Source organism: Crotalus tigris, unplaced genomic scaffold (genome assembly GCF_016545835.1).
Source record: "Crotalus tigris isolate CLP2741 ecotype Arizona unplaced genomic scaffold, ASM1654583v1 scf7180000018306.2785112, whole genome shotgun sequence".
NCBI lineage: Eukaryota > Metazoa > Chordata > Lepidosauria > Squamata > Viperidae > Crotalus > Crotalus tigris.
In genome coordinates this window covers 2,710,432-2,735,465 of record NW_024096934.1, presented here as the reverse complement: position 1 = coordinate 2,735,465, position 25,034 = coordinate 2,710,432, and the positions used below count along the sequence as shown (strand labels likewise).

The window sequence follows — 25,034 nt, the reverse complement described above, 5'->3', positions numbered from 1 at the left end:
TTTATTGAGACTGATCCTTATAATCAAACCATCATCACTTACTAAAACCATTGTGCTGTAGATAATGGACATGATGAGTTATAGGGTGCTTACTTGGGTGCTGACTGAGTAGTACAAGGCCAACTAAAAAAAGCAAAGGAGTGGAAGCATAGGGGTTCATATGGCAAACTAGGGTTTATTGGACAGAACAATCATTATTTCTTCCAAGGTTTGGGAAGGATAAATGTTCTTTATAATGATGACCAGCTAATATGATAGAATTTATACAATGGTGTTTGATGTATAGTTGTTGTCAATTGCATGAGTTCTTTTCCTAGTAGGATAGTATCTTAAATGGATGTGTGAGTAAGGTATATAATAAGAGGGACATCAACACAACTATGTCCTTATGTTTAATTACAGAAGCAATGTTTACCAGAAAATGTTTTTTGTGTTATTTTTTAAAGTATATCGAATTAACATTTCCTTTACCTTTCCTTTTCTCATTCCAGGTATAATGGCCTGTCTTCTCTTTATTTGACTTCCTAAAAAAGGAAGGGGCCATTCAATTTTTTGTTTACATCCCATTCCCAACCCTTAAATATTCTTCCAGCAAAGTCATGGACTTAGCAATAATAAGATAGTAGTTATTGCCTTCTTCTCAGAGATGTTTTCAAGATGTTTCACAGAATTATGATAGTAGTAGCTATGCCCCTTTCGTGCATCCATCCAGCAGCATGACACATGTAGATACAGGTGGCACTTGTGTTGAGACAATACAACACTGTTTTCATCATTTACCTCCACTGCAGAAAGCTCTGCTTCTTCCATTTTGGTTTTTTTGTTCTTGTTAATGTTTTGTTTTACTCTACAGTCTTCAGTTTTATGGAAGACAAGTGACTGAGAAGATTGAATTACAGCCTTCCAGTAGCTCAGGAAGTGAAAATGAGTCCATCTGAGGTCTTCATTTGTCATGGTCAACTATTTTTATCTAGATCTCTGAGTTTTCTCTTGTACTTCCTTGGAGGATTGTTATAGGTTTCTCTTCTTACTACATTTTTGTCGTAGCACTCAAGGCAAGTATGGTGGCATAAGCGGCATTAAGTGTCCACAACACAAAGTGCCAGAGAAGACAAAAATGAACAGGTCCGTGTATCGACAATGGCTGATGGGTAGCCTGGAAGGCAGGTTTCCCAGGTTCCTTAGCATGAGCAATGTTTCATGCCCAAATGGCAATGACAGCCATTATAGAGAAGCCTAGGCTGATAAAAAGGAACTTGATGAGAGGGCTTTCATGTGAACTCAGCTCGTAAGGAAGAATTTCCAGGAATGTGATATAGAGAAAAGTTCCTGCTGACACCCCTTCAAGGACTGCTTGAGCCAGACCGCTACCATCCCCATTGAAAAGAGAGACGCCGATGCCCACGCTGATACCGATAGGAGACATCAGAGCAAAGACCACCAGGTAGAGCATCCTCCATTGGAGCCTAGTGCTACTCTGCACCAGCTTCAAAGACAAGCTGAAACTCATGATGGCTTTGTGGATGAGCACGGCCAGGCAAAGTTGGATGGTGTCTGTGGCCTCTTTTTGCACACCAATGGCAAGTCCTTCAAAGACTGAATGAAAGGACAGTGACAGGAAGAGTATAAATGCCCGGAAGGAACTGTGAGAAGGTGGGAGCTCCTTGTGATCCTCATGATTTTCATTGTTGCCATGTGAGTGAACAGCTTGGGGGCAACAGTGGAGCACCATGCTTTCGATAAAAAACACCAGGAAGAAGCCCAATGAAATTATGAGCTCTCCGTATGGGTACAGCTGCCAAAGGAGAAAGGGAAGAGAGTGGGGAGATAAAGAGAGAGAGAGAAAGAGAGAGAATGAATTTGAAACAGAATCATTATGAATTAACACATAAATTACATCACTGTATAATTTATAAGTTCAGGTTAAATCTCCCCTTTCCTCAATTAGCACGTCCTTAAGTTTCTTACAATGTTTTCTGGAGTTGGTTGAACTGAGGAAGAAAAATTCATTCAGGAAGTTTGCCTGGCTAAGGATGAGCCTGAACCTGGGTCACTGAATTGTTAGGCACGGGAACAAACTCAGATCTATCTAAAGCAATCATGGAATTGTAAAGTTGGAAGGGACCTTGGAGGTCTTCTAGAGTCCAACACCCTGCTCAAGGCTGGAGTCTTATACTATCCAAGTCAAATGGTTGTCCAGTCTATTTCTGACAGCCTCCAGTGATGGAGCACCCACAACTGCAGGAAGCAAGCTATTCTGTTGATTAATTGCTCTCACTGTCAGAAAATTTCTCCTTACTTTTAGGTTGTAGCTCTCTTTGACAAGCTTCTACCCATTGTCTTGGCCCTTGGTGCCCTAGATCAGGGCTTTTCAACCAGTGGTATGAGTACCACTTGTGGTACATTGGCACCTGGCAGGTGGTACATGACCATCCTAGAAAAGTGGTATCGGGGGAGGGGAATGAGCTGAACCAGTGACAGCACCACACAAGCCTGAGCGAGAGATGGCTGCAGCTGCAGGGCTGTCAGGGCTCAGCGGAAGCGCCAGGATCAGTGCCGCTTTCTAGCTGATCGGTGCTTCTTCTGGGCTGTCAGGGCTCAGTGGAAGCACCAGTGGAAGCTCGGCGCTGATTCTGGTGCTTCTGCTGAGCCCTGAAGAAACACCAATCAGCTGGAATGTTGCAGCATCTCCAGGGTCTTGTGATTTACATTCAGATGCCTGGCAACTGATTCATATTTATGATGTTCACAGTGTCCCAGGGTCATGTGAAGTGACCAAAACCTGCTGCAACCACCCAGCAGATGGGGGGAATAAAAACCAAACACCCCCCACCCCACCCCCGCTGCCAATCCTCAACAGAAATGCTCACAACAATGAAAACCTCGGACAGGAGGAAGAGCGCGGCTGGGTGGGCAGGCAGGTGTCTTGCTTGGCTGTGGCTTGGGGGGCAATTTTTTCAGTGCCATTGTAATTTTGAACAGTCATTAAGCGAACTGTTGTAAGTCGAGGACTACCTATACTTCATCACTTTTTTCCTTTTTTTTTTTAATGGGTCATCAAGTTTTTGACACCTTGGTAGGCGACTAGTGGTACTCGGATGTTGCCATATCCTAAAAGTGATTACAATGGGTGAAAAGGTTGAAAAGCACTGCCCTAGAGCAGGGGTCCCGAACCCCTGGCCCGTGGACTGGTACCGGTCCGTGTCATGCCAGCAACCAGTCCGCACAAACAAGCAAAGCCCCATCCGCAGGATGCAGGCAGCACACAAAACCATGCACCCTCTGGTCTGCGGAAAAAATTCTCTCCATGCAACCGGTCCCTGGTGCCCAAAAGGTTGGGGACCTCCGCTCTTGAGAATAAGTCTAACGTAACTGAATCTAACAAAATAAATTGTAAGGGATCTTGGAGATCTTCTAGTCCAACCTCCTGTTGAAGCAAGAGACCCTATACCAGACATGTGGCTGTCCAATTTCTTCTTAAAAACCTCCAGTGATGGAGCACCCACAACTTCTGAAGGCAAGCTGTTCCACTGATTAATTGTTCTCACTGTTAGGAGTCAATCTCCTCTTCTTTGTGACAGTCCCTCGAGGCTATCATGTCCCCCCCCCTCCAATCCTTCTCTTAAAAACATGGCTGTTTTTGAGTTCTTTAGAACTCTAATAAAGAATGGGGATGTTAGAAAAAAAAACTAGCTGGATGTTTAAACAGTTTGGCTGAATATTGAAAGTCCTCAGTTCCAAGGCAAAGGTGGCTGACTGGATGCAAGCTCCCTTTGAACACAAACTGCTGAATGAGGACTTGTATAACACATTACACTCAGTTGTGAAGGAAACAGCAACTCCACTCAATACTGAACAGAAGCATCCATAAATATCTCTGACCAACAGTGGCCTGGAAGACCAAATGGAGAAAATGTCAGTCACTACTGCAACCAAATTACTGTATACTGAATACTGTAATTTGGATTTTAGGCTGGTCAAAATGAATGTGATCCATCCAGGGAATCCCATGAATGTCCATTGTTGAATGGAGTCTCGAATCTGGATTTTGCTGGCGTCATAACTATGCTCCATTTGCCCCAAGGATCCATGATCCTTGGAGCAAATTTATTTATTCATGAACAACTATAGTTTTATTCCTACATTGAAAACCCTGGACAAATACCCCAATGCTACCTTTCAAAAGTCATCCATCAGCCTGCATGGCAAAACAGTTGTTAAGGTGTACAAAGGATTTCAAATCTTTCAAGATTAGCAGGAAAATGTTTGTTGTTACATTTTTTCAGGGTTTTTCCTCCCCTCTACTTGCCAACCTCTGCCAAAAGGTGAAGGCAAAACTAAGAAAACCTTATCTGCAGCAGCTACTAACTTTCATAGTTTTAATTTCAACTTAACTTCTGTTGACTTCATCCCATATTTAAGAAGTTCCTAAGGTCCCTAGTGTGTAATGCACTAACGTGCCTACCATCCCTGTCACAGTTTTTTCATTGTGTTTGCTCAAATTTGTAATTTTTGTTTGACAAATAAATAAGTCAATACATTTTAAAGTGCTTTTACTACTGATTCTGGAGAATTGATGGGTGGCAATACTAGGATTGGACCAGCAGATGGCAGTAAAGTATTCCTGAACAGAAACTCTTCCTTCATGTATACTAATTCCTTACTCTCTAAATCAGACATGTCAAACACAAGGCCCCAGGGCCGGATGCTGCCCACGAAGTGGTTTCATGTGGCCCACGAAACCATCCTGGAAACAGTGAGGGAACGACCCCCGTTGCCTTGGCCCTGGCCGGCCGGGAGCCAATGTACAATTTTGTGGTGGCCATCTATGCTGAAACGCATTCAGTGTTAGCTCCACAAGGCCATCTGGAAACAGCAAGGAACCAGCCCCTGCCGTGTTGGCCCCACCCCCTGGGTGCATGCTGGGAAGATGTCACCCTTTGTGAGGAATGAAGAAATGCACCATTGCCTGGAAGTGGCCAGCAAATGGCCCTCACCTACTTCACATATCCGGCTTGATGGGCTCCAGGGGAGGGGTTTCGGCAGGCAGTGAGGCTCCTCCAGTGGACCATGCCTTGGCACTTGCCCTGGTCCCACCCCCTTCTGCCAGAGACCCTCAGATTTGTCCCACTCCTGCCCGGGCCCCCACAGGCACCCTTGACGTGAACGATGTAGAGCTGGCCATGCCCACCCAGTAGGCCACACCCACTCCATCCATGCCCACCCAGTATGCTGCACCCACCCTGGCCACACCCACCCGGCCCCCGAGAGGGCAACCGCAATGCTGATGTGGCCCTCAATGAAATTGAATTTGACACCCCTGCTCTAAATTATCAACATTTCTACCCGGAACAAAACAAAGATCTCCCACCCAGTATAGAAAGGCACTAAAAAAAAAAAGCATATCAACATTTCCAAGAATGCAATCTTGTGCGAGGCTGAATTCTCAACATCATAGTTTAAAGGATGTGTCCGTGTGAAGCAAATTTTAATCTTGCTTTTTTGTTCTCTGTGGAACAAGAATGGAAAAACACAACATGTTCTTCTAACACCCGTTTATTATCCCGATTGTCCTAGGATCTAGGTGAGGTTGAGCAGTAGCCCAGTTTCCTAGATCTCAAATCTGATTTCACCAGTCTTGGACTGACATGAATCAATATACTCGTAGGACGCCTCTCAGAGGTGTAACCTATTGTCCTGATGCCAGAGACCAAGTTCTGAAGAAAAAAACATGAATTAAAGCAGGGGCAAGCAAGTTGTGATTAAAAAAAAAATAACTTTTTACTAACTTCAGCCACAGATTAATAGTGTTTATTTATTTATTTTTTTAAAAAAGGAAATTATCCTACTCTCAGGGGGGGGGAACCCTCTGAAAATCAGGAAAGTTCAGCTCCTACCCATGTTTACATGCCCCTCTCCCATTTTTTCCCATTCTTCCATCCATGGTAGCCTCTCCTCAAAGGAATTTGGCTGATTTCTGGCCATTGAAATGGGTTCCCTTCCCCGGGTTTGCATCTTTCCCTCCTGTTATCTGTCAGAATAAAGAAGAGAAATGGAAGGTACACAGTGCCTCATGTGGTTAGAATGATGATTAGGAAGGCCTCCTTCAAGACCCGAGTGCTGCTGTGTGGTGGGTGACCCTCCGTCATTCGCTTCTGCTCCTGCCCACCTAGCAGTTCCAGAGAGAACATTGCAAATAGATAAATAGGTACCACTTTGGTGGGCATATTAATGAGGACATGAAAGGAGCCCCCAATCCGGCCTCCCCCAAGGAACAGTGATGTCCCCAGTTAATTCTTTCAACTCGGAAATGTCTTAGGTGCTTCTGACACAAATGCAAGCGAGCAAGAGAAGCAGGAAGTAATGCCAATGATGAGGAATGCTGGGAACTGTAGTGCAGCAACACCTGGAAGGCCACAAGTTACCTCCTCGTGGCCTACGGACAGGGTACTATTGAGTCAAAAAGCCACAGTTTGTGAAAGATTACATATTGTTTCCTAAATCCTTATAAATAAAGAGGTTCCTAAGTCACTTATCCCCATTCTAATACCACGTGAAAACGTTAGCTTACAGTTTTTACTAATCTATCCTAACCAGCCCCCACTGACAAAGTTCTTACTGAGTGGTGAATTTGGAGATTGAAGTCCAATGACATAATGGAACCTGGAGCTGATGTGAATCTGGGAGGAATGAAAAGACTGACTAGCTTGGAACTGCTAAGGGGAAGGAGGCGGTGGAAAGCAAATCCTCCCTACAGCTTGCAGTACTTATCTAATAGTTTCTGTCACGAGTGCATTAGTTTGGCAAGATTCCTGTCAATCGGTGAGCAGCAATAAACATGTCCTTCTGATCAACTGTGCAGTGGTTAGAATGCAATATTGCAGGTTAACTCTGCCCACAGTCTGGAGTTCAATACTGACAGGCTCAAGATTGGCTCAGACTTTCAACCTTCCAAGGTCAGTAAAATAATGAGTCAGATTGTTGGGGGTAATCATCCCTGTAGCCAAGATTGTTGTTTTAAAGCCACTTCTGCTTTAAAGGCTTTGCAATGCTTTGGATATGACTCTTGAGCATGCATTTTGGGGTATACCTCAGTGTGTCTTGAAAGCAGCCATGTCTTTTTCATAACTGCTGCATGATGCTGAGAAAGTATCACTAATTTAATGAACTGCTGGCAAATGAAGCGTATACTGTATATGCCTGTATACTTGGAAACAACTTTTCAAATTTAAATCCAAAATACTACATTGCCCTAAGACAGTGGTTCTCAACCTTTTTAATGCCGTGATCCCCAATCAGTCGTAAGTCGAGGATTACTCAACCGGTTGTAAGTCGAGGACTACTCAACTGGTGCAGCACCGTTTGCAGAATGGGACTTTTGGCGGGCTCAGCAGGGCAGAGACAGCCTGGACAATTCCTATTGGCTTTTGAAAGCCAATAGAATTAGACTCTATTCAAAGGAGTCCATTCTATTGGCTTTCAAAAGCCAATAGAATAAAAGGGAGTAGCACAGCTAAGGAAAAGGGGAAAAAATGGCAGACTGCGTTGTTTGGCGACCCCTGTGAAATGGTCGTTCGACCCCAAATGGGGTCCCGACCCACAGGTTGAGAACCACTGCCCTAAGAGCAATTGTTCAAAATGTATGCATTTCAATTTACTTGTCCTTGTTTTAAAGCTTGGTTTTTAAAAAGTCTTCTAGAAAAATGGCAACCAACAATTTTTTTTAAAAAAAAAGATTAAGTCTCAAACAGGACAGAAAATCAAGAACAGAGTTTTTTTTCTACTCAACATGATAAGTTATCATACCAGCTGGACCAGAGAGATAAAAACAGTGATTAGAAATGCTCTAAGACAAGTCAACAAATAATTTAAAGTTGTCTAATCTAATCAAAACTCAAAGTATATAGCTCTTTGGAAGCTCTAAAACCAAGTGAAAGCTGAACTTGTGAGATTAAGTAATTGAAAATATTGCAAAATGGGGAACCAATACAAAATTTAATCTTGCAAATGATCCACACCCATTCTGTTACAAATTTGAACACTCTGCCAACCATTGGAGTTACTGATTCTACTTCAGGGCTTTTCAACCTTTTCACCCATTGTACCACTTTTAGGATATAGCAACATCCGAGTACCACCAGTTGCCTAGCAAGGTGTCGAAAACTTGATGACCAAAAATTTTAAAAAAAGGAAAAAAGTGATGAAGTATAGGTAGTCCTCGACTCACAACAGTTTGCTTAGTGACTGTTCGAAATTACAATGGCACTGAAAAAGTGCCCCCCCAAGGCACAGCCAAGCAAGACACCTGCCTGCCCGCCCAGCCGCGCTCTTCCTCCTGTCCAAGGTTTTCATTGTTGTGAGCATTTCTGTTGAGGATTGGCAGCGGGGGATGGGGTGGGGGTTGTTTGGTTTTTATTCCCCCTGTCTGCTGGGTGGTTGCAGCAGGTTTTGGTCACTTCACATGACCCTGAGATACTGTGACCATCATAAATATGAATCAGTTGCCAAGCATCTGAATGTAAATCACAAGACCCTGGAGATGCTGCAACATTCCAGCTGATTGGTGCTTCTTCAGGGCTCAGCAGAAGTACAGGATCAGCGCCGAGCTTCTACTGGTGCTTCCACTGAGCCCTGACAGCCCCGAAGAAGCGCCGATCAGCTGGAAAGCAGCACTGATCCTGGCGCTTCTGCTGAGCCCTGACAGCCCTGCAGCTCCAGCCATCTCTTGCTCAGGCTTGTGCGGTGCTGCCACTGGCTCAACTCATTCCACTCCCCTGCTACCACTTTTCTAGGATGGTCGCGTACCACCTGCCAGGTGCCAATGTACCACAGGTGGTACTCATACCACTGGTTGAAAAACCTTGTTCTACTTCAACTAGAATGATATAAAATATGATTCACAGAGGTAACAGTCAAGGAATTTATTTGTCTCTAACCCGGTGTTTCTTAGCCATGGCAACTTTAAGATGTGTGGACTTCAGCTTCCAGAATTCCCCAGCCATCATGCTGGCTGGGGAATTCTGGGAGTTGAAGTTCATACAACTTAAAGATGGCAAGGTTGAGAGACATTGTTCTACCCACCTCTGTAGCAACATCTAGCTTATTTTAGCTGCTCTCCATTCGCTAAGCAGGATCAGGCCTGGTTAGTTAGAGAGCAATGGGAAGTTACTCTATATTTTTCAGCTACACCCCTGAAGTTATGGACTCAAATCACATTCGATTCAAAGAACGTATTACCTTCCCTCTACTGATCATGATGAGGAACCTGTAGAATTCAAGAACATTGGAAGTTTACAGGTTCCTCATCATGATCAAAGCTTGAAGGTCATGATGTTGGCAGAGGGAGGCAATACATTCCTTGAGTCAAACATGATTTTCAAACTCCAACTTCAATCATCTCAGGAAACATGCCCAATGGTTAGGAACAATGGAAGTTGGAATCCAACATCTGGAAGATTACCAGTTCCCAATCAGTAGTAAAATCATCCAAAATGAAGGGAAAGCAAAGTTCTCAAACAATGGGATACTTACCTCTGAATCATTATCCGTTTGTGTGTGGGTGCTATTTTCTTTATGTCTGGCACTCTCCTAGAAACAACACAACATTAGTTTTGGACACAAAACTATATTCAATCAAAACTACTGCAGAAATGAAAGGAAGATATCAGTTTGAAGGTGATATATCCCCATGTACTGAATTTGGCTTTCCAAGCAATTAACTTTTTGCAACATCACTGTTCCATACTGACTCTTAAGAATAAGCTGCAAAAGGCATCATTCTTTTAAATAGTTACACTTTTTAAAGGCATGCATACATATGCAGAGAGAAGAAAATGTGTTAAGAAAGACAGTCTTAAGTCACTGGTCTTACTAGGTAAGATTATTGCTAACTCTGGTCCAGAATTGCTGCAATAATTAGCAATAATTAGTTAGCAGGGTGATGTGATCAAAGGGGGATTTGACCAACTTATCCAGGTTCATCTACATACAAGCTAGTTCACTGTCATTAAAAAAAATAACATGTTCTAGACCTCAAGAGGTCATAAGATTTCATGTGATCTTGTGTATGAAGGTGTAGCTGTTAATAATAATAATAACAACAACAACAATAACAAAAACAAAAAAAAACCCCAACTATATGGGAACCTTTAATTTTGGACAGGCCACTGAACAGGAAAATCCAGGGTCAATTCTTTGGGCCAGTCACTTTCAGATCAGTCTACATCATAAGATTCTTGCTGTGAGAGTAAACCAGGGGTCTTCAAACTTGGCCCTTTTATGACTTGTGGACTTCAACTCCCAGAATTTCTCAGCCAGCATGCCTGGCTGAGGAATTCTGAGAGTTGAAGTCCACAAGTCATAAAAGGGCCAAGTTTGAAGACTCCTGGAGTAAATAATAGCCAAGGAGATTATTACATTGACTTGCAGAGGGATCAGTGAAGTTCAATAATTGGTAAATTAGAAACTTGCATAATATCAGAATTTTTTCCTGTCCTACATTGACTTATTTTTTTTTTCTAATAGGAAATGATGAATCATGGAACTTCGGCATTTGAAAGCACAATCCAGTTCACATGATGGCAAAAATGGGAATCTAGGTTCTCATTAGAGCACTCACCACGTGCAGTCGTTTTCTTATTTCTGTGTCAATGTCTCCCAGAGCATCAGCCACCATGTGCATAATGCAAGCACCAAGGAAGACCCCAGCAGCGAAGCAGCCAATAAAACTGAGGATGCGCCGATGCTTCCCTGAAAATAAATGAAAGAGAGAAAGATATTTAAGGATTACCTGCCCAGGTAGGTTTGTTTTGGTGATTTGTTTGGTGATTTGGTTTGGTGATATTGTTTGTTATGTTTTGTTTGATATTTGTTTTGGTGATCATCTACTTGAATGCATCAAGCATTCCCCCCCTAATTTCCAGCACCATGGACAGTGCAGCAATGTTTGTACTCAGTCCAATGTATAGGTCAGGGATAGTCGACCTTGGCTCTTTTATGACTCATGGACTTCAACTCCCAGAATTCCTGAGCCAACCATGCTAAGGAGAAAGGGAAAGGTTTCCATGCTGAGCCATGCTGGCTCAGGAATTCTGGGAGTTGAAGTCCACGAGTCATAAAAGAGCCAAGGTTGCCTACCCCTGGTAAAGGTAATCCTTGATTTACGAACACAATCAGGACTACAATCCATTGCTAAGTGATGTGGTTGTTGAGTGAGTCATCACATCACCACACCCAGTTTTACAAGCTTTTTTGCCAGGGTGATTAAGTGAATTATATACTCTCGTTAAGCGAATCTGGCTTCTTCCACTGACTTTGCTTGTTGGAAGCCAACTGGGAAGGTTGCAAATCACATTACCTTGAGATGCTGCAAAATTGCAAATATATGCTGGTGGCCAAGTGCTTAAATCAAAATCAGACATCTATGACAATTCTGTAATGGTCATAAGTGTGAGGACCAGTCATAAATCACATTTTTTTCAGTGCTGTTGCAACTTTGAACAGTCACTAAATGATGATTCTCAGTCAAGAACTATCTGCCTCAGTGAGGATGTTATCAAAAGTGGAAACTATTTACATTTGTGGTGGTCCAACATGAAAATTCAGAATTGTGAAAAAGGTTTCTTTTATTGAAATAGGAAATAACTAACTGGAACCTAGATAAACTCCGTTACTGCCATTCAGAGGAGCAAATGAAAACTTGCTACATAAGTATGTGCTTTGTGTTAATGGCTGCTAGACGATTTATAAGAGCCATGGTGGTACAGTGGTTAGAAGGCAGTATTGCAGACTACAGCAATTTGATTCTAACTCAGCCTTCCATCCTTCCATAGTTGGTAAAATGAGGATCCAGATTGTTGGGGGCAATATGCTGATTCTGTAAACTTCTTAGAGAATCCTATAAAGCACTATGAAGTGGTACATACGTCTAACTCAGTGGTTCTCAACCTGTGGGTCGTGACCCCTTTTGGGGTCGAACGACCATTTCACAGGGGTTGCCAAAGTCCTGGAGTTTTGCCTCATAGAATCGTTATGAAACGCAGTCCGGCATTTTTTGTTTGTTTTTTTCCCCTTTTTCATGAGCTGTGCTACTCCCTCTTATTCTGTTGGCTTTTGAAAGCCAATAGAATAGACTCTGTTGAATAGACTCTATTCTATTGGCTTTCGAAAGCCAATGGGAATTGTCCAGACCTGGTCATTAATGGCTGTCTCTGCACTGCAAAGCGTGCCAAAAGACCCAGCCCGAAAACGTTGCACATGCAAGTTGTCTGCAGCAAAGGCAAGTTTGCAGGGACTTTTCACCTCTCGCTGCTGCTACATGGAGAGCCTGGTACTGAAGCACAGAAAACATGTGCTCGCCTGCCTCGTGCTCACCTCGTGCGCCATTGGTATGCATTGCGGCTGCTGCTGTGGGAGCCGCGGGGCCTGCTTGACACAGCGGGAAAGGTGGTGGCAGAGGTGGTGCTGGCGGGGTGGGTGGCTGACCTTCCTTAGGCTGGGCCAGCTGGTGGCCTAGCCGGTGCTGAACCTCTGCCACCACTGCCTCACCCTGTGTGCCTACATGGTCACCCTGGAGCGCCTGGCCCATGATGCTTGCCGCCTCCTCGGCCTGCCCACAGCCTGCGCCCTCCCACCGCCCTGCATTGGCATCTGGCTCAGCAACCGCAAGTTCTGCACCATCAGTGTGGTGTGCAGCTGGTGCTGTGGGAGCTGCGGGGCCTGCTCTACAAGGCGGGGCTGCGTGGGGTGGGCAGCAGGGCTGGCGGGGTGACTGCAGGCTGGGGTATGGGGGTGGGGGTGGCTGCACCAGCCGCTCCAGCTCTGGGGGGGCAGCCCACCACCGATGCCCCCCATGCCTCACACATCATACTCTTAGGAACCTGTCTCGCTTTAAACTCCCCCTAAAATTCTTCATTCAGGCAGGCTTCCAGAGTTTGGCCAGCAGGATGCAGGTAACCCCTCCCCCCTGTCCTGCCGCATCCCACGGCACCCTGCTGCTCCATGTCCTGCACCTTAAGCCTCGGTGGCACCGAACCGCTGGCATCCCCAATGGCCACTGACGCGCTCCCCACCGCCGGCGACCATGCAAGCCCTGGCAATTGCTCCAGCTGAAGAAGTGGGCGGCTGGGAGGCCGCCATGGCACCGATCTTCTGCGCCCGTCAGCTGGCTACCCCCTGAATGTGAGCTTGTCAGCTGGGAGGTCTGGCGACGGAGCCAGCCAGCATGGAGGGCAATGGGGAGATGGCGGCTCGGCGGGTGGCTTCCTGCCCGCCTGCGAATGTCAGGCCCACAGGGCTCAACACAGAGTCGACGGTCCAACATAACTTCCCTCCTTGGATGTCCCTTTCCCCCCCTCAAGTGTCAACAGGAGGTTGCAGACAACTAAATCAGCCGGTGCAGGAAGCCGTGGGATGGCCAGTCCAGGGCACCTGGTTGCAGTGTTGAATGTCTTTTGCTCCTCCTAGAAGCCAGTGGCAAGAGAAAGAAGTCGTTCAAACTTCAAGCTAGCTACTGAATACCTATTCACACCTTTTTTCCTTTTTTTTTTTTTTTGGAGTAGTTGTCTGCAAACCCCATCTATAAAAGAAAAAGTCTTCCACCCAAGCATAACTTTTAAGGATTTTAAGGATCTTTAAGCAGAAGAGAGGGAGAGAGAAATAGAGAGAGGGAGAGAAAGAGAGAGTGACAGGGAGAGAGAGGAGAAAGAGGGAAAAAGGGAGAGAGAAGGAAAGGAAGACAGCGGGAGAAAGGGAGAGAGAAAGAAAGGGAGGGAGGGAGAGAAATAGAGGGGGGAGAGAGGGAGAGAGGGAGAGAGAGAAAAAGGGAGAAAGGGAGAGAAATAGGGAGAGAAAGAAAGGAAGAGGGAGGGAGAAAGAGGGAGAGAGAAAGAAAGGGAGAGAGGGAGAAAGAAAGGGAGAGGGAGAAAGAAATAGGGGGAGAGAGGAAGAGAGAGAGAAAGTGGGAGACAGAAGAGAAAGAGGGAGACAGAGAGAGAGGGAGAGAGAAAGAAAGAGGGAAAGAGAGATTAAATTAGTAACATGGTTGTTAAGTGAATCTGGTTTCCCCCATTAACGTTGCTTGTCAGAAGGTTGCAAAAGGGGATCACGTGACCCTGGAACAATGTGACCATAAATATGAATCAGTTGCCAAGCATCGAAATGTAAATCACATGACCCTGGGGATGCTGCAACAGTCATAAGTGTGAAAAATGGTCATAAGTCACTTTTTCAGTGCCGTTGTAACTTTGAACAGTCACTAAGCTTGGCTGTCCACCAGGCTCTCTGCCAGAGCCTCCTCCCCTCCCACAAGGAGCTGCTTGTGTGTCCTTGGCAGCGCCTCCCTCCTTCAATCTCCTTCCTTCTCCATCTCCTTCCTTTCCCCTTCAATCTTCCTTCCTTCCTTCCCCTTCCTTCCCTCCCAACATTTTTGAGCAAGGAAGAATAAGCGTCTCCATCAAGCATTGCTATATTGTTTTTGTGATTAATCATTATGCTTTAATTATATTCAATTGCTAACAATGAAAATACACCCTGCATATCAGATATTTACATTACGATTCATAACAGTAGCAAAATTACAGTTATGAAATAGCAACAAAAATAATTTTATGGTTGGGGGTCACAACATGAGGAACTGTATTAAGGGGTCGCGGCATTAGAAAGGTTGAGAACCACTGGTCTAACTGCTATTGCTATTGCTCTAACTCAGTGATGGTAAATCTTTTAGAGACTGAGTGCCCAAACTGCAACCCAAAACCCACTTATGTATTGCCGGGTGGGTGTGGCCCACTCCGTGGATGCAGCTACAGTGGGCTTGGCAGATTGGGTGGGCGTGGCCACTGGATGGATGTGGCTGCAGTAGTCATGGCAGATTGGGTGGGCACGGCCGGGGTGGGTGTGGCCACCTTGATGTTGCTTATGGGGAGGGACATCTGTGGGAGCCAGGCAGGGTAGGGGAGATCCAGGGGGTCTCTGGCGGGTGGGATGGTGGGCTTCCCAATGGCGGCTCCAGGCTGGCTGGTCTGAGACCAATGATGGCGAACTTTTAGAGACCACGTGTGCTGGGGCGATGGCGCATGCCCACAGAGAGGGCTCTGCATGCCGCCTCTGGCATACGTACCATAGGTTCGCCACCACTGCTCTAACTACTGAAAAAAAGACCAGAAAAAATCTTTTAATACCATTCTGGTTTCAATGATATTGGCAAATAGCCCTTAGGGAGAAATTGATGGGGAAAAAAGAACAAAGACAAAGATTTAATATAGCTGTAGGTTGCTACTTTCAAAGTTTGGTATATAGCTTTATTATATACAATATGCATCTGACATAATACACATATTAAGATCAGCATCTGTTGGAAGTGGGAAAGAGCATGAGGATGGTACAAGCTACACTGTGGTTTTCTACATGTGTCACGACGTCACATGCATGTCCCAAAGGAATGAAGCTTATGTTCTGACACCACCGTCATCATTCTGATAAAGTAGTAAGATACTGTGAAAGCTACTGCATAGATTTTTTTTTTTGTGTATTTGTGTATGTGTGTGTGTAGGGATCTTCAATTGCTCGTTGTCTCTGCTCTAGTGATCTTTCTTAAAGAATTTCCTGTTAGTTGTAAGAAAGCACACTTTTATATTAAGCCTGAATCTAACATATTTAAACACTGTAGAATAAGTAGTCCTTGAAGATGGAATGGAGAGGAGACGAGACGAGAGGGGAGGGAAGGGGAGAGGTGAGGAGAGGAAGAGGAAAAGGAAGAGGAAGCCTTGAATATAGAATTAGACTACTGACTAAAGAACATGCCCAGGATTAAGCTGAAAAGGCATTGCTCAAAATGAACCTTGTTCTCACTCCACAGACATTCCCACTGCAAGCAAAGGGCTATAAATATATTAAGCGTAAAATTATACTAATCACAATGGGATGACACTAAGCTGGCAGGAATAACCAACACTCCAGAAGACAGGCTTAAGATAAAGGAGGACCTGGACAGATTTGAATACTGGGCGTTATCTAACAAAATTAAATTCAGTGGTGAAAAAAGTAAGGTTCTACATTTAGGCAAGAAAAACCAAATGTACAGGCATAGTATAGGGGGTACCTTGCTCAATAGTAGTAATAGTGAGAGGGATCTTGGAGTCCTAGTGGACAATCATTTAAATATGAGCCAGCAGTGTGCTGCAGCTGCCAAAAAAGCCAACACAGTGCTGGGCTGCATTAACAGAGGGATAGAATCAAGATCACATGAAGTATTAATACCACTTTACAATGCCTTGGTAAGGCCACACTAAGAGATAATTGTAGGAAGACTTGAGACATAGTACCTGCCCTGTTCCACCAACCTTGAATGAAGTAGAAGGAAGATTTCATCAAGGACTTAACCCAGTAAATCTAATTGTTTTACATGATATGAGAGCAAGGATGCTTGATGATGATGATGATGCACTATTTTTTTGCAAGACTGTTCAAGACTGAGATCTTTTTTCCTCTAATTTTACATCTGGAAGATGTGTCTTTAATTATTTTCTCCACTCTTTGTTCTTCTAGAACTAAAAAAAATGCTTTGAACACCCTATAAAGACTCCTTCAATTCAGGCCACATACACGTACGTATAAACAAGTTTTTTTATCAGGAGGACAAAGGTAAGGAAATCAGAATGTTTGCTATTCTTGCTTAATGAGATTTTGCTACTTTTTTTTTATTATTCTGAAAAGAGAAATAAAAGATTCCCGGCTGCCTGGCTTGGAAAATTGATGGCTATAAAAGTAGGGATAGTATTTGCATGAGGAAGTAAATAGGCCTATCATCTCAACTTCAACACCAAATGAAGAGGAAATGCTCTAAGCTTTTTATTTCAAATCTAATCAATATTCTGTTCACACTTTACAGGTAGTTCTTGACTTACAACCATACATTTAGCGACCGTTCAGAGGTAGAACAGCACTGAAAAAATATGACTTATGACCATTTTTCACACTTATGACCATTGCACCATGGTCACATGATCAAAATCCAAACACTCGGCAACCAGCATGTATTTGTGACGATTGCCGTTTTATGTGGTCACCTTTTGCAACTTTCTGGCAAGCAAAATCAATGGGGAAGCCCACTTCTCTTAACAACTATGTTACAAACTTAACAACTGCGGTGATTCATTTAACAATTGTGTTAAATGGAGCAAAACTCACTTGCTTAGCAACAGAAACTTTGGGCTCAATTTTGTCATAAGTTGAGGATTACCTGTACTGGATTTGGATCAGCAAATTTGGATTTCCACAGGGTTAAGCAAGGTTACACTTTGTATAATGTTTGAGTGTTGATTGTGATTGCATTTACATGCAATTGTTCTTCATCCAAGTTTTTACGCTTGAGATTGTGCAAACCTGAAACTTCTAGTTATTTTAACTCATACATATTAATCTATCTATGCCTTCTTCCATTTCCATCCTCTTCTTTTGTTGTTTGTTTCTATGCCAAACTAAAGCTGATAAAGAATTTCTTTCTAACATAGAGAGATACTTAACTGTTAAGAAAAACAATGTAGTAACGCTACGTCGCCTATTCCAAAGAGTAGGCAGGAATAAGGCAAAGAAAAGGGAAGGGCCAGGAGAAAAAAAAATGAAAAAGGGTTTAATGTACATTTCAACAGGATTAAAATTAATTGCAATTTTATATATAATTTTTATTAAAGATTTTTAAAAGGTATGAAGAATACATTTTTTTCTAGTCTGATGACTAGAATCCATACATCGCAAGTTTATTTTTTTTCAACAAAAATTCCCTATTTGATTTCCAGTGACCAATAAATGTAATTATTGTCCTTTCTCTAATCGAGCAAGTCAATTTTGTCATCTCTGCTAATTCTGTCACCTTCAGCAGCCATTTCTCCATTGTGGGTTTTTCAAGTGTCTTTCCATTTTTGTCCTTATAATAATCTCGCAGCAGTTATCATATATAAAAAAAAATCTTCTGGAATTCTTTTCTAATTGTCTATCCATTAGTCCCAACATGAAAAGTTCACTTCAAATGAATATAAAGCTTTAAAATTCTTTGTATCCCCTGTATGCATTTAAACTCAAAATTTTCTGGGTTTTTTGCAAGTCCACAGGTAAAACTCAACAATCCTTCATTTATTCCACATTTTCAACATAGGTTAGAAGCACTTTTATACACTCTAGATAATTTTTATGGAGTCGTACACCAATGGTATACCATTTTATAAAAGTTCTCTTTTAAATTTCAATATAATGTTAATTTCAGTCCTTTCAGCCACATATTTTATCATTGTTCCATCAGAATATTATTTCCCAAGTTCTTAGCCTATTTTTTAATCATAGGTTTTTCACTTGTTCTCCCATTCCAAGTTTCAAAAAAAAATAAAATAAAATACACATTTTAGAAATTACATGTTCATCATTTGTACATGTATAAAATTTGTACGGTTTCAAATCCTGCCTTGTGCTGTTCAATTTCCAAATATCGTATTATATGTTTCAAATCTTTCTCTTAACTGTACATATGAAATACATTGAAAACTGAGTGGGGAGGCATGGAATGTTGCAGGGCCTTTTCTGTGGTGGCTCCATTTGGAACATCATCACTGCAGAGATTAGATTGGCCCCCACTGTAACAGTCTTTTGCAAGACTCAGAAGATCTGGTTTTCCCAACAAGAACCCAGAAAAGGATGGAGCCCATTAAGTGGCTTGTTTGGTTGTTGTCACCAGGAGAGGTGTTTTATTGTTTGTATATTGGGTTTTTATTTTTGTAAGCAACCCAGAGTTACTGAGAGTGAGTAGACAGCCATACAAATATAAACAAGCAAACAAATCTGTAGTCAATTGATTTTTGATTTCATCTTATATTCTCCATTCTCTTGTTCTCACAATTTTCAATAGGTTCACTGCTGATTTTTTTTCTATAAAATGCTTCTTGTGCTGAGACCCATAAAGACATTTCTGAACACAATCTGGGTTTATATCTACTCTGTATCTTCAGTATGGCACATCTAATACAATGACGTATGGACTTCCAGCTCCTAGAATTCCCCAGCTAATACATCATGGCTGGGGAATTCTGGGAGTTGACATCCACACATCTTAAAGCTGAGAAACAGTGCCTTAACTTATTAAAATTAATTATACTTAATATGACTCGTTGGAAGTTTTTAATAACTTATCTTCACATAAAGGTAATTGAGACTAAATTAAAGGCTGTAGAAAAGCTTATTAAGTCATAGAACTTCAGGTTGTTCTCCCGTCTGAAAGGTAATATCCTATAATCCTATCATTTATAAGGCGCCCTATATGCCAATGTTTATCCTAAGCACCCAGTCAAAATAAGGATACTGATTCACCAAGAGGGAAAAAAAACTTGCTACGGTAAATTAGGGCCTGTTTATAACGACACAAATTGATTCATAACAAATTACGAGACAAAAAATGAATTCCAATTTCTTTATGGTGCTGTCTCTACCTTTTCTATTATATTAGTCCCACCTAACTGGAAATCATGATGACTGCAAATTTCTCACCTCTGGCCATGTTGATATGGAACCACTTGATCTGGGCTGGGATGAGGCCGCAAATAAGAGTGATAAGCAGCACTCCTACCAGGCAGCCAATTTTCACAGCCAGCAACTCATCCATCTTTGCAACCGGAAGGATTAGGGCAAAAGACACCAGATGAAGAACAGGTAAGGACCACCTCCTGTTGCTTTTGGTTCTTCTCAGGCCAATCTGCTCCTAAAGCTTCTCAGACCAATTAGTTTTGAGTGAAGAAAATCCAATGGGTCCTTCTCACTCTCCAGACCTTCTTGCTTTAGTAGACCAAAGACCAAGGAAAGACATCCAGACTTGTGCACTCATGAAGTCCACCTCCACTCACAACAAATTTTAAAGTGTATTGGTTTCTTTTTTACCTTTAGTCTCTTTTTAGCTCCACTACAAAATGACTACCATTCTCCAAATTTCTTCCTGTTCTCTCACTGTCCTAGTTTTCTGGAAGCCTTGTTGCTTCTATTCCATCTTTCTTCCTTTTTCTGACTCCTTCTCACCAGGTCCTTCTCCCCTCTGCTTGCTTCCATTCCATCTTCCTCCAATTCTTAACACTTCTCTGGATTTCTGTGAATAATCACCCTGATACTCCACAAGGGAACCTCCCACCAATTTGGATGTCCCAGCCCATTCCAATTGCTCTATTAAACATTAATACACCACGATTCACTTATAGGAAACAGCCCGTCAGGGAACCTTTCCTCATAAACCTAAGGTCACTGGGCCACAGTAGCAGTAGACAAAAGGCTCCACTTCAATTTTTCAATAAAAAAATAATTAAAATTGGAGTTTGTTGACTTAACAAAAAAAAAAATTGAACTGATCTCCAACTGGATCAGGATCTATAAATGCATGAGTCATGTCATTTACTATGCAATGCATCCAATTTCAAAGTAGTTCTCACAAAAGATTATAAACAGTCTACATTCCTGGAAAAAAAAATGGGCAAAAATCAACAGATCAAACTATACCAAGTACAAGTCCCAACAGTTCTTAAGATAATGTAACAGATTAGGGATACTAAGCTATGCTTGGTTCAGTATGTTATGTGAACTTGATATAGTTTGTAATATATGATTGCGTAGTGAAAAATCTGAACCCTACGAAGCATTCAGCAAAGTAGCACAGAGCAACCCATGACTAAGCTTGGCATATATCCAGCGCACGTACTTATATTGCTAACTAGAATACTTTGTGGAATTATTCAACATAAGACTGAAACCATGACAGGAAGGGTAAAATTTGAGTGGCTGGGACTGGCCTTAATATTTTTGCAGAAGGCAGCAAAGGCTACCATGAGAATGGCAATAATTAGATATGCTAACTGTTCCATGTATGAATTATTCTATACATGGGGTAGGTGGAGACGAGAAGCACAAAAATTGCATATAGCCCTGAAGGTTATACTACCCACCTTTGCAAAATAGGTTATTTATTTTTTTCAAGTTAGCAATTGTATTGTCAATTGAAGCTTTGAAAGATACTTCAAATCTGCTGAATCATAGCCAACTCCTACAAAATAGGTAAGGGATAACAAAATAGGTAATCATAGCCAACTCTTATAAAATAGGTAAGGGATAACAACACTCTTCATCTTTGATCACTGGCCATGTGGTTTTAGGCTACAGCTGCCGGGTGAGGAATCACAACAGATGGGACTTGGAATGCAGCAGTTCCTGGCAGGCCCTGTGTACCCCTTTTCTAAATACATTATGTATGTGAATGAGCAAGTTGCACCTCTCCTCCGGAAATATTGCATAAGCAAGATTGGTGCAACATGCATGCAGCCAACGCAATAATTAGTATGCTTGCTGAAGCTGAATAATTGCATTCTGCCAGTGAAGATCCATTGCAGCCCCAATAGACAGATTAAAAAAAAAATTGGAATTTCCAGCCCGAATCAACAATCCACCATTCACGCAAATGTATACAAACAATAGCCACCTTTCATGATCCCCCCCCCAAAAAAATTCAGAAGAATCTAAATAATCAGTTGGTGATGGATAAGATACCAGCAGCAAATTCTACAAGTGAACCAGATTGGCCCAAAACTGTATTAGAGGCTCAATGTTAAATCAATCAATCAATCAATCCAGATCTGAATAGCTTTTTTTTTTTTTACTGAATCTGACCATGCAGGTGTGCTGCTGAAGACTAGTTTGTCGAGCTGGATACAGGTAGTCTTCGACGTAAGTTTGTTTAGTGACCGGTCAAAGTTACAATGGCACTCAAAAAAGTGACTTAGGACCATTTTCCCCCACTTATGACCATTGCAGCATCCTGATGGTCAGGCGATTTATATTTGGATGTTTGACAACTGACTCACATTTATGATGGTTGCACTGTCCCAGGGTCATGTGATCATCACCCACTGTGACCTTCTGACAAGCAAAGTCAGTGGGGAAACCAGAGTCACTTAATAACCGGGTTACTAACTTAACAACTGCAGTGATTCAGTTAACAAATGTGACCAGAAAAATCGTGAAATGGGGCAAAACTCTGCTAACAAATTTCTCACTTAAGTGTTGTGATTCCTCGCCAGCTTGTGGATCCGGCAACTGAGTCTGAGGAATCAAATGAGGAGGAGGGGCCTGGAGTGACATTAGAGTCAGAGGAAGGCTCTGAGGAGCTCCAAGACTTACAATTGGACGAGGAGCCCGGCCCCTCTACTCACGCTCAGGCTGAGACACAGCTGTGCTGGGAGTCTGAGTTGAACAGTAATGAAGAACAGTTGGGAAACATCCAGGATGCACGAAGATGCAGGCAAGAGAAGCGAGTAGAACAGAAGAATGCAATGGGGTGGCTCCAAAGGCAAAGGAAAAGCCTTGGCTGAATTATAAAAGGGAAGGTGTGGGAGGTGCTCGTTGCCAAAGGCAACTGTTCGTGTTGAGGATCAAGTTTCTGTGGACTGTGTTTGTTTGCCTTGGACATTGACTCAGGTCTGTGAGAATAAAAAGGGGTTGGTTTTTTCTTGTGGTTTCTGCCTGCTTGTTGGAAGAAGGGTTTCTCCTTGTGAGCATAACAAAGACTCATGTAGGCTGGGACAGAACACTTAGCAACATAAATGTTGGGCTCAATTGTGGTAAGTTGAGGACTACCTGGTTACAACCAATCTTTTGGTTTTATGGGTCGCAAACAGAACTCTATTACTATGTTAATGCAGAACTATGTCAGGATTACAGCTTCAAGCTTGACCCTTCCCTCTTAATTCAAGGTAAAACCAACCTGCTCCACCAGCATAAAATCCATCAGCATCAGGACTCATACCAAGGCTGCCTCTTTTAAGATAACAACAGCAACAACCTGTATGCCCTCATTTATTAAATAATATATAGCCTTCTGGGCATACGTCAGAATAAACATAAAGGGTATAGAACTTTTGCGATAGAGTTTACTATTAAAAATTACCCCTACTTTGCTCCACAGTTCTTCAGGTAGCAAGTGTGGCCTTTGGAACGTAGTATTTGCACACAGACAGTAAAAAAAAAACCCAACAACTTTGAATTGGTTGCATAAAAAAAAAGAGTGTTTTTTAAAGCTGTTTTACGAAATTGTTATTGCAATGCAAACACCTTCATAATTCATCTACAGAAAAACAGAAGTGTATCTTCCAGATAAATGTTTGCCAACAAAAGACAGAAGACACTTTCCAAAATGGACTGCAAAACACACCCCCAAGCACAAGGCGTAGGTTAGTAGTGTTTCAACAGATACACAGATTTTAACTCCTAGAAACCCAGCATGCTGGCTGGGGAATTCTGGGAACTGAAGTCCACACATCTTCAAGTTGCTGAAGTTGGGAAAAGACTCATCTAGCATCATTTTTCAGTCATGTCATGCCAGTATGCTGACATTCTAGAAAGATGACTTTGCTTTGCTTTGAGTAATTTTGTTCTGGTTCAACCAAATTCTGTGTCAGTTCACTGATGGGCCAGCGGGAGAGTGGTATGTTGTCCTTTTCTCTTTTCTGCTCTTTCTCTCAAAAAGGTATTAATGAGTTGGCTGTTCTGAGGTGTTATGGGTGGGAAAAAAAAATAAAAACTTTCACCCTTATAGGAATCTAATTGAAAATTAGCTGGGTTCTTCCCCTTTCTCCCAGAAAAAGCCCTATCATCAGTAGATGTTTCTCACCATATAATTTGGGGCTTTTTAAAATAAAAATTAATCTCCTATCAGGCTGCTCTCGTATCAAATCATTCCTTCTTCAAACCTAGGTCAGGGCTGCTTCCCCAAGCCCTACTGACCATTGACACATGCAGGTCTTTTAGGACCCCGCTGAATACCTTGCCTTCAGGGCTACAACATTGTCTTTTAATGTAACTGTCCTCTCACCCAGGAGACTGAAAAGTCAGGGTTGTTTTTTTTTCCTCACTAGCCCCCTCAGAGATATCTGCTCTAACTTTATCACACCCATTTTAAAGATCACACTGGGCAAAGCAATTAAATGGTATGTACTTTACCTTTTGTCTGATCAACAACCACACAGCTCTAGTCCAGTGGCCAAGTTTCAGGCTAACGTATAACACCCCAACGTAACAGCTGATAAGTTTTGGTATTTATCAAAGTCAGCAACATATTAGCAGACTTTTAATGGATAATTAATTGGGGTCAAGATACTACTGGACATGTGCACAGTGGATGCTTTCTTTTCTGTTTGATGGCTGTTATGCGCCATTCTAACTCAGGACTCTGGTAAAATCTCAGAATTGACTGCGGGAGGGCAGATTCCAATTAAATAATCCCCCCCCCCCAAAAGTCCTTTAACTGCTATCAAATATTAATAGCTGTGACCAAAAGGATGCAAAAGAAAGAGAGGCTAATATTAGCTTCATTTAACCCATGTCAATTAGTTTTAAATATATTTTTAGCCCAGTTTCTCTTTTTTTTTGCCCTACAGTACGCCATCAAATACTTGAAACAGGTCTCCAGATACACACTCAACAGCCAACTGGCAATTTGAATTGCCTAGGTTAAAACAAAAACACTGGGTGAGATAGATCACCAATGTAATCCGGTCAAGCATCAAATGCTCCCTAGACTGGCAACTTTTCAAGCTTGGCAACATCTAAGATGTGTGGACTTCAGCTCCCAGAATTCCCCAACCAGCAAGAGATCCTGAAGCGAGAACTGAAATCCTCTTCTGATTAAGAAACTGGACCTCTAATTTCTCCCTTCAAGAACAGTGGATAAGAACCAGACTCAGCCAGGGATTACTAGAGATTTGTGTGACTAGGAGATCGGAGGGGGAGAGAGAGAAAAAGTTGAATAGAGCATTTTGGTGGCCTAACCAAAAGATCACCCAGGTTCCTCATTGCAAAACAGGAGGCTGCATTTCTGACGTACTCTGAAGGCAATAGGAGTGTCCCTAGAAGAGAAGCCAAGGGCACCATCTCCACTGGAGACAGAAAGATTCAACCAGCTAGGCCAGTGGGTTCTCAACCTGTGGGTCGGGACCCCATTGGGGTTGAATGACCATTTCATG

At 42.5% G+C, this 25,034-nt stretch overlaps 1 protein-coding gene across 1 annotated transcript; it reads right to left on the bottom strand.

Moving 5' to 3' along the window:
• Positions 1-379: 379 nt before the first annotated feature.
• On the bottom strand, positions 380-21,845 carry SLC39A2 (solute carrier family 39 member 2). The gene is made up of 4 exons (XM_039350150.1): positions 19,531-21,845; positions 10,619-10,749; positions 9,532-9,588; positions 380-1,795 (listed from the first exon to the last, which is right to left on the bottom strand). Exons 1-4 carry the CDS (start codon positions 19,643-19,645, stop codon positions 1,199-1,201), a joined length of 900 nt encoding a protein of 299 aa, XP_039206084.1. The 5' UTR covers positions 19,646-21,845; the 3' UTR covers positions 380-1,198.
• Positions 21,846-25,034: the final 3,189 nt, after the last annotated feature.

Bases quoted from the DNA above. Each gene is read 5' to 3' on its own strand.
- SLC39A2 (XM_039350150.1), bottom strand. From the start codon at position 19,645: ATGGATGAGTTGCTGGCTGTGAAAATTGGCTGCCTGGTAGGAGTGCTG. The intron at 10,750-19,530 runs GTGAGAAATTTG...ATTTATTTTCAG, and splicing joins CCATATCAACATGGCCAGAG to GGAAGCATCGGCGCATCCTC. The intron at 9,589-10,618 runs GTGAGTGCTCTA...TGTTGTTTCTAG, and splicing joins TAAGAAAACGACTGCACGTG to GAGAGTGCCAGACATAAAGA.